General features: G+C 44.5%; 1 protein-coding gene across 11 annotated transcripts in view; it reads left to right on the forward strand.

Annotated features, from left to right (window-relative positions):
* Positions 1-17,318, forward strand: part of ANO5 (anoctamin 5) — a 323,731-nt gene that overhangs the window by 169,746 nt on the left and 136,667 nt on the right. For all 11 annotated transcript variants that reach the window (XM_085643617.1, XM_085643615.1, XM_085643607.1 and 8 more), the window contains one exon: positions 12,011-12,126. In XM_085643617.1, the coding sequence (XP_085499743.1) occupies positions 12,011-12,126 (116 nt within the window). The remainder of the gene's footprint in view (positions 1-12,010; positions 12,127-17,318) is intronic.

Here is a 17,318-nt window from a genome sequence, read left to right on the forward strand (position 1 = left end):
GCATAACAGCAGACCTGCCATAGTGTGGTTATCCTTGACTTAACTGGTAACTGAAGGTAAATTTGAAAAAAATGCATTGCATATGTTATCACATGTATACTCAGATTATTTGAACTGTCTATTACACCTGAGATTTTTTAACAACTTGTCGGGATATTGTCCTGAATGTTTTGTGCATGCATGATACTAGCAAGATTTTCCCTTCTGTTGTGGGTGCCTACAAATCTGAGAAAACACAATAGTCTGAAAAACATGATGCTTTTGCAAGTGGGGGTTGAGGGAAATCTTTGACTTTAGTAACTCCCAGACATCCCTCCCCGATACGGAGTCTGGGGAGCAGAGGGATATCTCTGGGTCAGAGGTGGCTGGTCCATTGTCCACCTCCGTTCATGCCAGACTATATTTAAATCGGGCAACCAACACTGCTATGCGAATATTACTTGAAGGGTGTTTTACACTGCAGTGGCTCAGGTTTGGATACTAGCTTCTCATTGGTAATTACTCTGCCTCTACTACTGCCTTGTAATTAATCGCTGGGGGTGGGGAGGATTAAGGAATAACTAGGGGACTAAGGGCCAGATGTGCAAAGCTTTTTTGCATTCGCAAATGGTCCGATTCTGAGAATCTGGGTGCTTGCAACCGCAAATAAACTTTTTACGAAATAGACAAGGCACATTGTGATACAGTAACTTGTTACCGAATCGTAATTTTTGTATTTGCTACCAAATGCCAATTTGATATTTGGAAGGGGCATGTCTTCGAAAAACTGAATCTGAATGGCATGTATTAATGTTTTGCAACCAGATTCTGGTTGTAAAACAGTATTACTTTACCACCAGTCTAAAAATGGTGGTAACCCATTTGCAAAGAAGTCCCTTGGGAAACTTTTCCCCTTTGAGAATGTTAAAATTTTTTTTTTAAAGAGCAGTTAGTGGTCCAGCTGGATTTGACCTCACTACGACATTTGCATCTTACTTTACCTTTTTACTATGACTCGTTTTATAACATTTTGTGCGTGGATAAAGGACTGTGGTGATTTGGTGGAATGGAAGTTATTGACAATATCGAAGACTGCTCCGGCACAAATCAAGCTAGTCTGCAAACCATTTATAAAACAATTGTGCTGTATATTTGTTCTGCTTGGGTTGTCGGATCAGATAGAACCCGCTCAATAGAGCCTCTCTAACCCAGCCAGAACGTTACCCCCTCCCTAGGGCCTATTCACAATAAGTAACTATATATATATATATACCACCTAAGGACAGGGAATTCCTACTATATATATACCAAGACCTCTTATAATACAAGTGGCGGCCTCGCGATCCCAGTCGGACCCAGGACTTCCTACCCAGACGGCAGCCTTAGCCTCGCGGTCCCAGACGGACCCAGGGCTTCCTACCCAGACGGCAGCCTTAGCCTCGCGGTCCCAAACGGACCCAGGACTTCCTGCCCAGACGGCAGCCTTAGCCTCGCGGTCCCAAACGGACCCAGGACTTCCTACCCAGACGGCAGCCTTAGCCTCGCGGTCCCAAATGGACCCAGGGCTTCCTACCCAGACGGCAGCCTTAGCCTCGCGGTCCCAAACGGACCCAGGACTTCCTACCCAGACGGCAGCCTTCGCCTCGCGGTCCCAAACGGACCCAGGACTTCCTACCCAGACGGCAGCCTTAGCCTCGCGGTCCCAAACGGACCCAGGGCTTCCTACCCAGACGGCAGCCTTAGCCTCGCGGTCCCAAACGGACCCAGGACTTCCTACCCAGACGGCAGCCTTAGCCTCGCGGTCCCAAACGGACCCAGGACTTCCTACCCAGACGGCAGCCTTAGCCTCGCGGTCCCAAACGGACCCAGGACTTCCTACCCAGACGGCAGACTCAGTACAAGTTCATCCTATAATTACCATAACATACAACAAGGGAATCAGTTTTACTATACATCGGATCACACAAGAACTGCCAGTTTGAGCACAACCTGTTCTCTGGTCCGAGGGGTTCCTCTCTCCCTTATTCAGTTACCACTTACCTGATCAGGGTTAACATCTGTTCATGTCAAGTCACAGCTGACTAGAAGAATAGGCTACCCTCTTATACAAGAACACGCAGCACATGTTGATTCACTACAAACTGACTTTATTATTTATTATATACGCAAGCACATAACATTACTGTGTAACACATAACCTGTAAAGAAAAGTGAAAGATTAGGTTGTACACTCTAATAAGAAAGGGGTCGACATCACCTTAGTCGTGTGTAGCCTGCACTCAATGGTCATCTAGGTTCCCTTCTCGTCTGTGCCTCGGCTCGCCTGGAGATCACACCTCCGTAGCTCCCTTCTCCGAGTCACTGGGACCTCTTCCTCATCGGCTACTCTCTCCTCTCTGGCAATTCTGCTAGAAGAGTATCTGTCTCTTGGTCTTTCTCCGCCTTCAAGTTTGTCATCTGTCTTCCCTGGAATAAGTAGTAGCTTTTCTGCTAACGGCTAGGTGCCGCCTATGGATTGAAAGAATAAGTGCCAGTATCTGCCTCAGACTTTCACTAATATAGAGGTGCATTTTCTCATGGAAAATTCCAGCCCGTAACCTGCTGCCCACCAAATTCTTGTACCTCCCCGTGCCAAGGACACTTTCCCAGCCGGCCGGCCTGATGTAGCGTCTTCGGCATGAAGAAAAATACAATCCTTCGATAAGGGCCGGTCTGAACCGGTTCTCTCCAAGCGAATAACACCTCATAACTAAAACATCCCCTTTAACCTAGAAGCATCTCAAGCTGCTGGAGCAGAAAGAAAGATGGAGTCTCCCCCGTTTGAGGCCTACCAGGCCTGAATTCAGCACGGCTCCATGAAATACCCTCACTACAGGGCAGGCTATCCCTAAGACTAACGAATCTATCCCCTAGGATATGTGTGCAAGCCCTAATCTATGGGGAAGGACACAGGATCATGACGAAGTGCCTAATAAATAGGCTCTATACACTACTCTAACCCTTAGACTTGGATGGAAAGAGACTGAAGTCACACTAGTTATTCTTTAACGCAAGAAAAGGCCGGAAAAATCGAGCAGTACATTTCACCCTTGACTTCAGTCTATTATACATTCATTAAACAGAACTAACATCGGTGGAAGAATAATATGAAACAAAACTAACTGATCTATGTCTAGTACCAAGTGTGCAGAATTGAAGTAGTGAAGGAATATACTGAATAAAGCAACAAATAGAAATCAAAACAGCGATGGTAATTAGAATACCTCCTAATATTCGACGTAACAGATACAGGTCAGGTAACCAATTAAAGAGCCAGTCAAACCAGCCCTGGTCAATGTGTTTTCTAACTTCCTCCGTCAAATCATGTAACCTGTCAATGTGGGCGCGAATAGATTGTGTATGATCAGACAAGTTAAAACAACAAAGACCCTCAAAATCAGAGCAGTCATGTCCATGTTTAAGCAAAAGATAATCAATGGCCGCTCTATTTTGTAAGATGGCTCTTCGTTCACCCTGGGCGTCTAACAGCATGTCAGATAGGACTGTAGAAGTATGATTAATGGATTTTACCATCCAGTAGGCCATTTTCTCAATAGATTTAGCATTATAAACCGCCAAAGCAGGAACACCAATAATTGAAATAGCCAGGCTAAGGTATTCAGACTTGGAATATAAATGCAAAGATGAGTCACAATCCTCCTGTAACATCACTGCATCTCGAATCACACGAGAATTGGCATTCGGATGTGACGAGAACATCAGTAAGCTGAGTCTCGTAATGGCACAGGGGCCACCAGAAATATTTGCGGGGACATATGGCCAAGAAGTATTACCACATGAGAAAAGCCATCCGGCAGGTAGCAACATCGTGCGATAATGACTAGGGGTAACTACCAAACTCTTGCAAGTCATATTGTTCATGACCGAAGCACATGTTTTCGGTGTCCTTTGAAAGCACAAAGTTCGTTCATGAAAGGTGAAGGAAGTAGCACCTTTCAATTTCAGATGTAGACATTCATAAATTGCACTAGGATTACATGTAAGAAAAAAGCATATATCACCTTGTGTGATATTATAGGTAACTATTTGGGACTGGACGGGGGGTATCCTGTCCGGTAGTTCAGTACATAAGGGGCAATACGTATGGGTGGCAAAATCGCCCAGAAGAACATTGGGGCGAGCCTTTGAAATGTTGAAAATATTAGTTAGAGTTTCCAGTGAAGCAGGGACAGCAACCAGACAGGTCGCTAGGATGTCATGTACAGATCTCATCGGCGTCAAACAAAAGTGAGGGGCATCGGTCACCCTTTTCGCCAGTAGTGTCCAAAAGTTCGATGACGAATCCCACGCAGCGAAGGAACGCGACACTCGGGCGCGTAGCTCATCTGGGGGTTGACGGGAGTCCTCCTCTCTCGTCGAACCAACCCGAAAATAGTCCTGCGACGACACATCCTGCAGCGACAGTCCAAAGAATGATCTGAAAGAGAATCAAATACAGGCATTAATCATTCTCGTAAGTAACATTTGTCAGCCGGGACCGCTTCCCAGCTATCTTTCCCTGGTCTCATAACTAAAATGGTATTATCATGACCGGTGGCGATGACCTCTGCCTGTTCAGGGGGAGTCTTAGGCGACTGCACCCAAACCCTGGCCCCAGGGTTATCTGTGGAGCCAAAACCTTTCTGGCCTCGTACAGTTAGCAAAGTTGGGGCAGTGCCTTTTACCATCCCACCACTGAAGACAGGCATTATCAGTAATTGAGCCACTCGGTCAGTTCGATGGATCAGCAAATCAGCCTCACTGCTATTTAGCAGGAGCACCTTAATCTCTCCCTGATAATCGCTGTCAATGACCCCTCCAAGTACCTGAATGCCTTTTACAGCCAGCCCCGATCTAGGGGCTATTAATCCAAAATTCCCGGGTGGTATATGAACACCAACACCGGTCGCGATGATGACCCGATCTTTACCTTTTAGAACGGTGTCATCCATGGCATGCAAGTCTAAACCTGCCGACCCTGGGGTCGCTCTACATGGAGCCAAAGCTCCGGGAGTAATCTCCCAGTACATCACAGTCTCTCTGATTTCATTTGGCTGAGCATTAACATTCGGAGGGAACAAACGCATAAGTGGAGATTCAGCATTTAGAAAAGGACGATTATTCAAAATTAATAGTGCTTGGGACAAAAAGTCTCGCCAATTCTTATATTTGTCATCAGTTAGTTTACGCAGCTGCCCCTTCAGCAGACCATTCAATCTCTCCACAAGACCTGAGGCCTGTGGATAGTACGGGACATGAAACACCCAGTCAATATTGTTTTCCACCCAGAATTCCTGTACCAATCTTCCACGAAAATGGGATGCATTATCAGATTGAATTTGGAATGGCACACCATAATACATGATAATCAATTCCAATGTTTTAATGGTATTCAATTGGGTAGCTTGCTTACAGGGAAGGGCTACCAACAAGCCACTGTATGTATCAACAATAGTGCAAACATATTGACAATTCCTACTCATGGGAAGTGGACCAATGTAATCAATTTGCCAAATTTGAGCGGGCAGTTTCCCGCGATGTAAATGACCTTTAACAATTTGGGGCACTTTGCGCTGTCTGATATGCTGACAAATGGGACAATGTAAAATAACATTCTTGATCAAATCTAAGGGAATATAAATTCCTCGATCAGCAGCCCACCTGCTAGTGGCTTTCTCTCCAAAATGTCCTGCCTTCTGGTGGGCCCATTTCGCCAATCCCGCCATATCAGAATCTTGCCTGTCCACCACTGCCTCAGCAATTTTAGATTTCTCATCTGCAATGTTATGAAAAAATTTGTCAAGAGAATCTATAGGGGTGTGAGCATCCACATGGAAGATTGTAACAGTACTCTGTGGGAGCATCTCCCAAATCTCTTGCCATAACTCTTTTCCCCACAACTGTTTTGAATGCAATTCCCAATTATGGGAATGCCAAGTCGGTAACCAAACTGCCAGTCCATTGGCAGTAGACCAAGAGTCGGTGAAAATATGACATGTGCCGGGTAATTCTTGTTTCAGGACTTGATAAACAGCATACAATTCAGCAAATTGGCTGCTCTTACCTTCACCAGTTGTGCTCAGCAGTTTCTGTGCGATCGGATTATAGGACACCGCTTTCCAGTGCCGTTTCGGCCCTATGAACCTTGCTGAACCATCCGTAACCCAGACATGGTTCCTGTCCTCCGCGGACAAATCATCAAAGGGTCTACCCCACTTTACAGGAGACTCCTGTACTAAAGGTACGGAACATACACTCTCAGTCTCAGTCGATGGCGCTCGCGCCACCTGCTCATGTAAAGATGCAACTCCTTTCTGTCCCACACGTGCCCTGTCTTGTATATACCATTTCCATTTAATCACACTTGCCTCTTGAGCGTGTCCAATGCGGTGAGTTTTTGGCGAACTCATAACCCACTGCATAATAGGAATCTCAGGTCGCAAAACTATATCATGTCCCAAAGTCAATTGCTCGGTATCCACCAGAGCCCAATAACATGCAAGTAACTGTTTCTCAAAGGGTGTATAACGCTCACTAGCATCAGGAAATTTTTTGGTCCAGAAACCCAACGGCACTCTACTCCTGCCTTGCTTCTGCCACAAACTCCAATTCGCATAAAGGCCCTGTACAGACACATTTAAATCTACCTCCCCATCACGTACGGGCCATAAATCCAAAGCATGTTGAATTGCCTCTTTTGCTAGGTCGAACGCATCTTGCTGTGGTGTATCCCAATCAAATGCATTCTTTTTACGGGTGACACGGTACAAGGGGGCCAATATTTGACTCAAATGAGGAATATGCTGACGCCAAAAACCAAATAAACCAATGAAGCTTTGGGCTTCTTTCCTATTCCTTGGAACTGCAAAATCAAGAATTTTCTGTTTAACCTGAGGGATCACTTCACGGTGCCCTTCATGCCAATTAATACCCAAAAATTTTACAGCCTGGGACGGGCCTTGTAGTTTATCCGGATTGATTTCCCAACCTTTCTCACGCAGGCACCCAATGACTCTGTCCAATTGGGTCTGAACTTCCTCTTGTGTTTCGCCTTGGATCAAAACATCATCAATATAATGACACATCTGAACCTGCGGATGAACCGGTACCTCAGCCAAATGCTCTGCCACCAGCTGGTGACATATAGTAGGGCTATGCACATAGCCCTGAGGAAGACTCCTAAACGTCATTTGACGCCCATTCCACGTAAAACTGAACTGTTCCTGACACTCAGGGGCAATCGGAATCGAAAAGAAAGCATTAGCAATATCAATTGACGCATACCATGTACCCGGATGTTTTTGGATTCTTTCAATTAGGGTAATAACATCCGGTACTGCAACGGTCAAAGAGGGTGTGTGTTTGTTCAATTCTCGATAATCAACAGTCATACGCCAAGAATTATCACTTTTACGTACAGGCCAAACAGGATTATTCCAGGCAGAAGTAACTAGGGCTATAACACCTGCATCCACCAACTCCTGAATAGTGGTACTAATCTCCTCATGACCACCCGGAATACGATACTGCTTCTGACAAACCACTTTTGTCGCCTGAGGAACTGTTATGGGGGGCATTCGTAAACGACCAACCCGTATAGGCCTGGACGATATATAATGCGTAGTTCCAAATTGGTAACATCCATCATCTAAATGCAAAGTCATTCCTTTCAAAATATCTATTCCAATTATGAATTCCAAGAGAGGCACCACTAGTACAGAGTATTCTTTTCTAGGAATTCTACCTATTCTCATTTCAAGTAATGTTTGAATTGCGGGAGTTTCCTTTCCACCTAATCCGGTAATTGTAAAAGGCTGACCTTTTAAACTTCTTTGATTTACCATGAATAAGAGTGGCCTCCGCTCCTGTATCTACCAATGCTCGGGCCCTTTGGATATTACGATGTCTCCAATAAATTTCAATATCTACATAGGGTCTATTATCTCTGTGAGCCCATCTGTGTACTGGAGCTTGACCTATTTCCTAGTCATGTTTACTGCATTCTGTGTACCAGGATAAATCAGGATAAAGACTCTCACGCTTCTTAGGTATCGGTACCTCCTGTTCATATCCATTCCCAGTACGAAATGGATTTGTGTCTTCTGCAGTACAGTGCTGGTTTCGATCGGCCAAATTATGACGATCCTCTCTCCTCCTCAACTCAGGGGATTGATCCCTATCATCTCTACGTCTGCTGTAAATATAATCATTTTTTCCCCCTCTCTCTTTCCTCTTCTCTCTCTCTCGACGGGGGGACATATCACGTACATAACGTCGGTCATCACGACGAACAGAGCGCCCACGGCGGTCGTCATCACCGCTACCGTCAGAACCACCGCGATCACACTCAGACATCCGAACACGCCGGGCACCCTCCTTCCGATCCAAGCCACGTTTGCGAAACAACTCCCACAAACGAGCAGTTGTCTCACCGTCAATGTCCTCCCTCCGCACACCATCGGCCAGAAGACCAGAAAAGATATCACGTCTAGTAAGTTTATTGTCACCAGGAGTACGAGTGTCAGGCCGGGACTGACGTTCAGGTTTAAACCACTCGCCTAACTCACCGAGTTGGCGTACCGATTCCAGTACTGTAGATAACACGTTACCAGTTTGATTAATCAATAAAGTCATCATGACCTGCTTATAAGCAACAGGGGAAGAACGAATAATACGATTCCGCACAGAAGATGTCAACGAACCATCAAGCAACCTGTCAGCAGTACCTAGAAAAATCGCCGTTTTCATCACCTCTTCTTTGAGACGTTGTGCAGCGTCGCGCAAAGTATACCACTGTTTGTCATTCACAGGCCAATCAGACTCAGTAGGGTACTTTATATTACAACCCTCAGTCGCCAATTGAAGTAAAGAAATTTGACCACCACCATTATAGTTACGAAAATGATCCTGTACAGTAGAATCCGAGCTCAAGGAACAAAACTTCAAACAATCACCATTATCTAACATAATGCCAGCAGCGCCCAGTTCATAAAGGCGCACCATCCATGTGAGTAAGGTCTCACCAGCTCGCTGCCGAAATCGCTGCAAAATATCACTAATTTCCTGTTGAGTAAAGTCCTCTAAAGAGCCTAAAGAAACACCCTGCGGAGCAGCGGGAGACTGCTGCAATTTCCGACGAAAAACTGGATGCACCGAGACCGCGGGGTGAGCATCACAAGGAGCTCGACCAGTACACGTAGAGGAACAATCAGTGGAAGAAGCATCAACCCCACTCGAAGGACGAGCGCAATCACGGGGTGCACCATCAGGGGTGCGAGAAGCAGGCTTACAATCATGGCGGGAGCGGGAGGACTCGCGCTTAACAGATTCCTCACCCGAGGAACAAGAATCACTCGAATTCCAGATATTACCATCCCATTCATCAGGATTCCAATCCAGTCCGGCTTTCGCCACGACCAGACGCACCTTTCGCGTCGAAACCCGGCCGCGCCGATTTTTGTATTTATAACGGGCAATTCGCACAGCCGCCCTCTCGGCAATAGTCTGGTAAGTCTCAAGTTTGTCAGCAAGCAACTTATTTTGACACCGCAACAAAGTATGAGAATTCTGAATCTCAACAAAGTGCGCTTCCACATCCTTAAGAGAGATCTGTAGCTTCAACAACCTCTCATGCAGAATCCTGTACGCAGACAGAACAATCCAACCTCTGCGCCCCAAAATGGGAATCTCCTCACCCTTCGAGATGGGTGCCTTCTGTAAACAAGTAATCACATTAGCCGGCTCCGCCAGCTCCAAAGAAGAATTCCAATTCTCACTCAAACCAGTAGAATCAGCCCACTCACGGGCTAAGGCTTCATAAGGCGTTGAATCCCATCCGGGAATATCAACGGGCAACTTAAAAGTAGATTTTGACTTTCTAGAAAACATTGTGAAAAAGAAAGAAGAAAAGAAAGAAAAAAAAAAAGAAAGAAGAAGAAAAACTATACACACAATTATACCACAAATAATATACAAACAAAACCACGCACACGCCGAAAGCAAACGCGAGACAACACGACGCACACAGGTTTCGAAAACGGTTCGTGACGCCAAATGTTCTGCTTGGGTTGTCGGATCAGATAGAACCCGCTCAACAGAGCCTCTCTAACCCAGCCAGAACGTTACCCCCTCCCTAGGGCCTATTCACAATAAGTAACTATATATATATATATATACCACCTAAGGACAGGGAATTCCTACTATATATATACCAAGACCTCCTATAATACAAGTGGCGGCCTCGCGATCCCAGACGGACCCAGGACTTCCTACCCAGACGGCAGCCTTAGCCTCGCGGTCCCAAATGGACCCAGGGCTTCCTACCCAGACGGCAGCCTTAGCCTCGCGGTCCCAAACGGACCCAGGACTTCCTACCCAGACGGCAGCCTTAGCCTCGCGGTCCCAAAGGGACCCAGGGCTTCCTACCCAGACGGCAGCCTTAGCCTCGCGGTCCCAAACGGACCCAGGGCTTCCTACCCAGACGGCAGCCTTAGCCTCGCGGTCCCAAACGGACCCAGGACTTCCTACCCAGACGGCAGCCTTAGCCTCGCGGTCCCAAACGGACCCAGGACTTCCTACCCAGACGGCAGCCTTAGCCTCGCGGTCCCAAACGGACCCAGGACTTCCTACCCAGACGGCAGACTCAGTACAAGTTCATCCTATAATTACCATAACATACAACAAGGGAATCAGTTTTACTATACATCGGATCACACAAGAACTGCCAGTTTGAGCACAACCTCTTCTCTGGTCCGAGGGGTTCCTCTCTCCCTTATTCAGTTACCACTTACCTGATCAGGGTTAACATCTGTTCATGTCAAGTCACAGCTGACTAGAAGAATAGGCTACCCTCTTATACAAGAACACGCAGCACATGTTGATTCACTACAAACTGACTTTATTATTTATTATATACGCAAGCACATAACATTACTGTGTAACACATAACCTGTAAAGAAAAGTGAAAGATTAGGTTGTACACTCTAATAAGAAAGGGGTCGACATCACCTTAGTCGTGTGTAGCCTGCACTCAATGGTCATCTAGGTTCCCTTCTCGTCTGTGCCTCGGCTCGCCTGGAGATCACACCTCCGTAGCTCCCTTCTCCGAGTCACTGGGACCTCTTCCTCATCGGCTACTCTCTCCTCTCTGGCAATTCTGCTAGAAGAGTATCTGTCTCTTCGTCTTTCTCCGCCTTCAAGTTTGTCATCTGTCTTCCCTGGAATAAGTAGTAGCTTTTCTGCTAACGGCTAGGTGCCGCCTATGGATTGAAAGAATAAGTGCCAGTATCTGCCTCAGACTTTCACTAATATAGAGGTGCATTTTCTCATGGAAAATTCCAGCCCGTAACCTGCTGCCCACCAAATTCTTGTACCTCCCCGTGCCAAGGACACTTTCCCAGCCGGCCGGCCTGATGTAGCGTCTTCGGCATGAAGAAAAATACAATCCTTCGATAAGGGCCGGTCTGAACCGGTTCTCTCCAAGCGAATAACACCTCATAACTAAAACATCCCCTTTAACCTAGAAGCATCTCAAGCTGCTGGAGCAGAAAGAAAGATGGAGTCTCCCCCGTTTGAGGCCTACCAGGCCTGAATTCAGCACGGCTCCATGAAATACCCTCACTACAGGGCAGGCTATCCCTAAGACTAACGAATCTATCCCCTAGGATATGTGTGCAAGCCCTAATCTATGGGGAAGGACACAGGATCATGTCGAAGTGCCTAATAAATAGGCTCTATACACTACTCTAACCCTTAGACTTGGATGGAAAGAGACTGAAGTCACACTAGTTATTCTTTAACGCAAGAAAAGGCCGGAAAAATCGAGCAGTACAATATTTTCATTTCTTTATACAGTAAATGTTGCATGCTGTAAAGGATCTCTTATGTAACTTTAGCCCGTTGCTGTGCTAATCCAAAGATCACAAAAGTATCTCATGCTTTATTTTTATGTGTTAAACCTTTTCCTGAATTTGTTTTTTTCCCCTAAATACAGTGCCAGTACTGGAACAAAGCAAAAGATAAAAAGTGTGAAAGTGAGCGGTACACCCTTTATAAGGAATGGGCTAGGTTTTTGCGATTTTATAAGGAACAACCTTTGGATCTTATTAGGTAATTTAAGTATTTTATCTTTAGATTTAATTTGTGAGTCAGCGGTTAAATGTATTGATATGATTTATTTAAAACTGTAACAATTGGTACATACCACACAACTACTTCTCATTATCATAAGAAATATAGACAGTAACATTTTGCTAAAAAGATGAAATGTAATTTACAACTGCACTCAAATAGAAAATGTCAGTGAAAAGTTATTTTGTTTGCCAGATAGTCATCAGTTCTAACATTAATTGTTGGCATTTCTTCACTTTGAAGCTGCTTGAGATTGTAATAACCTCATTTTATTACTGTTTGTTTATACATTTTCTATTTTCCAAAATGTGCAAGTTCTCTTGTGTCATTAGTAGTGAAACAAAATGCTAGTGCACTTCTACATGTTTTAATAGCATTTTTTTAGAACATTGGGGTAAGTAAAAAGTGGAATGCAGATAAAAACTCACGACAACAGCAGAGTATATGAACAATTGACTCTCTTCAATGTTACAAAACCTGCAACCCTTCTTGGCAATTTGTTGTTTTCTCCAGGTTGCTGAGTACTCGTTGATGGGCAGGGACACAAACCTGGATCGAAGGATTTCATTTCTTAAAGTTCTACTCCATGCCTTTTTTAAGAAAGCTTGCATTTGATTAATTTTGTGTGTGATTTGATGATTATTTCAAATCGTACCTTTGGTTGTATTTTGGTCAAGTCCGCTTCCCTGGATAAAAGTAGAACTTGTTTTTTAAATTAATTTCCGTGCAAAAATGAAGTAGTACAGAGAGTAAAGTCTGTTGTGAGATGTAAATATTGGCTTTTACGGGTTAGGTAGTAACAATGGAATATTATTTTGAAGAAAAATTACTTGAATTGCCTATTTAAAAAGTGTCTGCTTTTACATTGACTCACATTTTAGATCCTGTCTTGAGAGACCAAATTTTAGATGAACCTGTGCTTGTGTGGTGTATTGTGGTAGACAAACGATATGCCTATAGGTTATGCACTGGGTTTCAGAGGAGCTGAGAGAGTTTGGTAGAAAAATCCAAGTGTCCATAGGAAACTGTCGGAATGAGCATGGCTTTGATGACTCCAAATATAGCTGCAGCTCTTGGACTGTATAGCTGCGAGATAAGTTTTCAGAGTGCAAACTATGCTTTATGCTTGCTATGTAGCCCAGCCACATTCCAAAACAGTACAGTAGTAGCACATATATTAGAATTTGCGTGGGGGTGGGCTAGGGTAGTCAATTTGGCAATTGTCTGAAGATTTAATAAATGACTATCAGTCAATGGGCCCTTAAGGTAGGTAGAGGTTTTCGATGAACCTCTATCTCGATCAATTGTACTCAGTCTGTCCACCCCTGTAAAAGAAGACAGACCATCATACCTGTTAAATGTTGGAATGGAATATGACAAAGGACATGGTTGGACCAAATCAGAGTGTACAGATTGATGTTTAGTTTGAATCAGTGGTTGGGATTGCATAGGAAGTTAAGTAGGGGGTTGGTAGAAGAAACCAAGAGGTAAAACAGTTATTTGGTGTGGAGTCACATACGGTGAGCTAGCTCTACCTAATATAGTTTTAACCAGTTCTGTGGTTTTGAAAGATAACATCACGCACTCTCCCTAATTTATGGCCCCTACCATTTTACTCTTCTCACCATCTTAATATCTACGAAAAGGTTTCCCCCTAGCCCCACTCAAGAATTTAGCCAATTAAGAGATTTGATTCTCAGGGAGTCCCAATATTCTCGAGTTGGCATGGAAAGAATCGAACATTTACCAAAATGACCAGGTAAGGTGTTACTTCTGAGGGTAAATCTAAAAAGTCAGATCTATTGATGGTATGATTAGAAGCTGTTTCTTTATAGAAATTGGTAATAGGGAGAGAATTTGGAACGCAGGCCTTATGGGTCTTTCGGACTATAAGGGTAGGATCCTGATGAAACTGGGAGGCAGGATTAGCCAAGGGGCTATTTGATAAATTGTTACTCATTGGGGCAATGGGAAATCCAGGCATCAAAGACTGGGGTTGAAGACTAGCACAATGCCTAAAATTGGTGCTAATATTATCAGAGGGTTCCTGCGGCCTGTCCGTGTTAGCCCCCGGCGGAAAGCAGTTGCAAGGATACGAATGTACCTTTCCCACTAACTCTACACAAGTTAATAGTGTACTTTCAATTAAACTTAGTCTATCGGTAAGAGCACTAAAAGTGGCCTTAACCAGATCTACCAATTCTTGTACCGATGACACCAAAGAAGTATGGTCCTGGGTTAATATAGGCACATTTTTATTATGGGCTTTAGGTGACATAGTTGGAGCTGCATGCTTCTGTTGGTTTGTTTTCTTTTTGACCCGTACAGTAACTCTCCGTTTGTTTAAAGTGGAATCAGTAGTGAGGCTACTTGGTATTTTTTGAGCGTTTCATTGGGGGTGGGAATTCAGAATAGATGGTGAAGTAGAATTGAAAGTACTCATCTGTCGGGTACAACAGGATTCGCCCCACAGTGAGGGCTACATTGAGTAGCCGTTGATGTTACTTCACTTGGATTTACAGGATCCGCAAACTCATCTGTGCAAGTGGTAAATATTTCCTCCACACTGAGGATCTGCTTCTCTAACACACCCATTGGACCAGTAATATAATTCATGATAGACGACGGGATTTAGTAGGTGACTTAACCAGCCTGGAACCAGGGTGCTTTCCATTCCCCATGACATAGTACATATAATAATTGAAAAATGTAGTCCAAAAATACCTGCGCAGTGGGTCTATGCAGCCCTTAAAGGAAGAGGTGTGGCGCAGCGGCCACGGTGCCTCACTCCAGACCACAGTGTTCACGGTTCGATCCTCTGCTCTGGCGGCAGGTTATCCCAGCACCATGTGACTCTGGGCAATAGCTTGCTTAGTCTTCCCGACGGCCCCCAGTGCCGGGACACCTCTCCGGAGGTAGCTGTGTGCTTTACAAATGCTGGCATTTACATTTAATACGGTCTAATCCCAAGCAGGTGATGAGTCACGCAGTGGGTAATGGGGGATGTAGTGCCCCAGCAGTTGCACCATGCAGCACACATCCCCTGCTTGGACCATGGCACCAAGGAACAGGAAAGCACCCCACTGACAGGCGTTATCGTAGGACTCTCGCCAATAAAGGTACTCAGGAAACACAAAGTCAGTGACCAAGTAAAGAGTCCCCCCTACCCTCCCAAGTCAAGTAAGCAAACCGGATAACTGTTTCCTTTAAGTGGTGCCTGAGGTTCCTAACTCCAAACTTAAGCCCCTCATGTAGTTAATGGTGTGCTGTCAAAGTGAGGATACTCATTATAAGAGATTTTATATCCAGTTTAATTTCCACAGCTGTTGAGGAAGACCACTATATATACTGTAGCTCACAATCTTAGGATTTCTTGCTCTTGGTTCCTTATCTAGCCATAAAACTTAGTTCCCCAGCTATTAAGTGCAATGAACATAGATAATTCTTTGGAGTGTTTATCTAGGCTGAATGGCTGGTGAGGTGTAACAGTTCACAGGGTCAGACTGATTTGCATATGGCCATGTCTGAACTGGGGTGGCAGAGTGGGCTAAAGAAAGGTGTTGGATTAAACCCAGATCAGTTAACTGGGGGTGAGTGCTTGCAATGTTCAACACTCCGTCCATCATTTCCTTTGGTTTTTGCTTTGTTCGCCATAAGTTGGCAGGGTATGCTCGGACGTGAGTCCCTTGCTCACTTTGCCACTGGATTCAAGCAAGCCTGGCTAAAGACGGCTGAAATACCAGAAACCGGTCCTAGGAAGCTTGTTTCCGGTCCAGGGAAGACATGGCTTGGCAGTTCGGGCTGGACTGTTCCCATGAGGCACAGGGTCAGACTGATTTGCATATGGCCATGTCTGAACTGGGGTGGCAGAGTGGGCTAAAGAACGGTGATGGATTAAACCCAGATCAGTTGACTGGGGGTGAGTGCTTGCAATGTTCAACACTCCGTCCATCATTTCCTTTGGTTTTTGAGGTGTAACAGTTGCCAAAAAGTGTATGCATTATTGTCAAGCGGTGGTGTCCTGTGTAAGGCTTTCTTTCAACCAGTACTGGTTTTGCATTCTGGCTATTTTTATCTCACACTCAGGATATGTGATACAACACTACATGTCCCCAAAATGCAACGTCTGATCTCCCTCACTTATGAAACTGATGGACTCACTGAGGTACCCGTTCCCATTTTTGATAATTTTGATTTATCTTCTGGTAGCAGAGCGTCACCACCAAAACGATCTTCATAGAAAATATGTTTATATATATTTATATAGGCATAATGTTAAAGAAACAAACCAAACAAAATCATATTCCAGTACGTAAGGAACTGGTGTTCACACCAAGTGAAAGTAGAAAGATACATTCTTAATCTACAATACCTTGCAGAACTAATTATCAGTGGATAAGGAGTTCAAAGGTTACAGGAAAGGGCTGGGTTAAGGGTTGAGTTACGAGAAAATGGTGGGCTTTGAATTAAAAATGAACTGTCCTCTATAGGGCTGAATAGAACCTAGGCCTGAGCGCAAATGGTCAAATTGAAGTTGCAGGTTTGTCCCAGTAGAAAGTTTTAGCTTTGGAATTAGAAACAAACTAAATTCAGACCAATCTAGTCATGCTTTTGGCTGTTATATTATTTAAAAACAAAAAAAAAATAAACTTCAATATTTAAATTGAGGTCTAGAAATTTTTGCTTTTCAACAATGTCTATAATTAAGTTAATTTAGGGTTCTCTTGAAGAAATACAGACTACAGAATTGCAGTCAGTTTACAGTGTGGAGTACTAGGATACATAAAATCTGTTCCTGAAAGTGAGGGTAAAATCCCTTCAAGCTTAGCCTGGGCTAGAACAGGCGCATGCGTAATTTGACGGAGGAGTCTGCATGTTTACAGTTAAGTAACAGCCTGCCGAATTTTGATATCTTACACATCTTATTGTTTGCCTTGTGTCCTGGCTTTGCCTTTCCCACTGTAGCAGGGGCCGCTCAGGACCTGCAAGTAAATTCAATTTTTACAAAGACTACAGAGGCTGAGGCCTATTTATTCAGCATGTTTCTGACCACCGCAAATGACCACACTCTGGGGATCTTTAAAGTAAAAAATGTTGAAAGTTGTTAGGCGAGGGAATTTCCAAAAAATACACTACTGGCTCACAATCCAAGGCTGGATGATGGTGACTCT

Source organism: Triturus cristatus, chromosome 3_1 (genome assembly GCF_964204655.1).
Source record: "Triturus cristatus chromosome 3_1, aTriCri1.1, whole genome shotgun sequence".
NCBI lineage: Eukaryota > Metazoa > Chordata > Amphibia > Caudata > Salamandridae > Triturus > Triturus cristatus.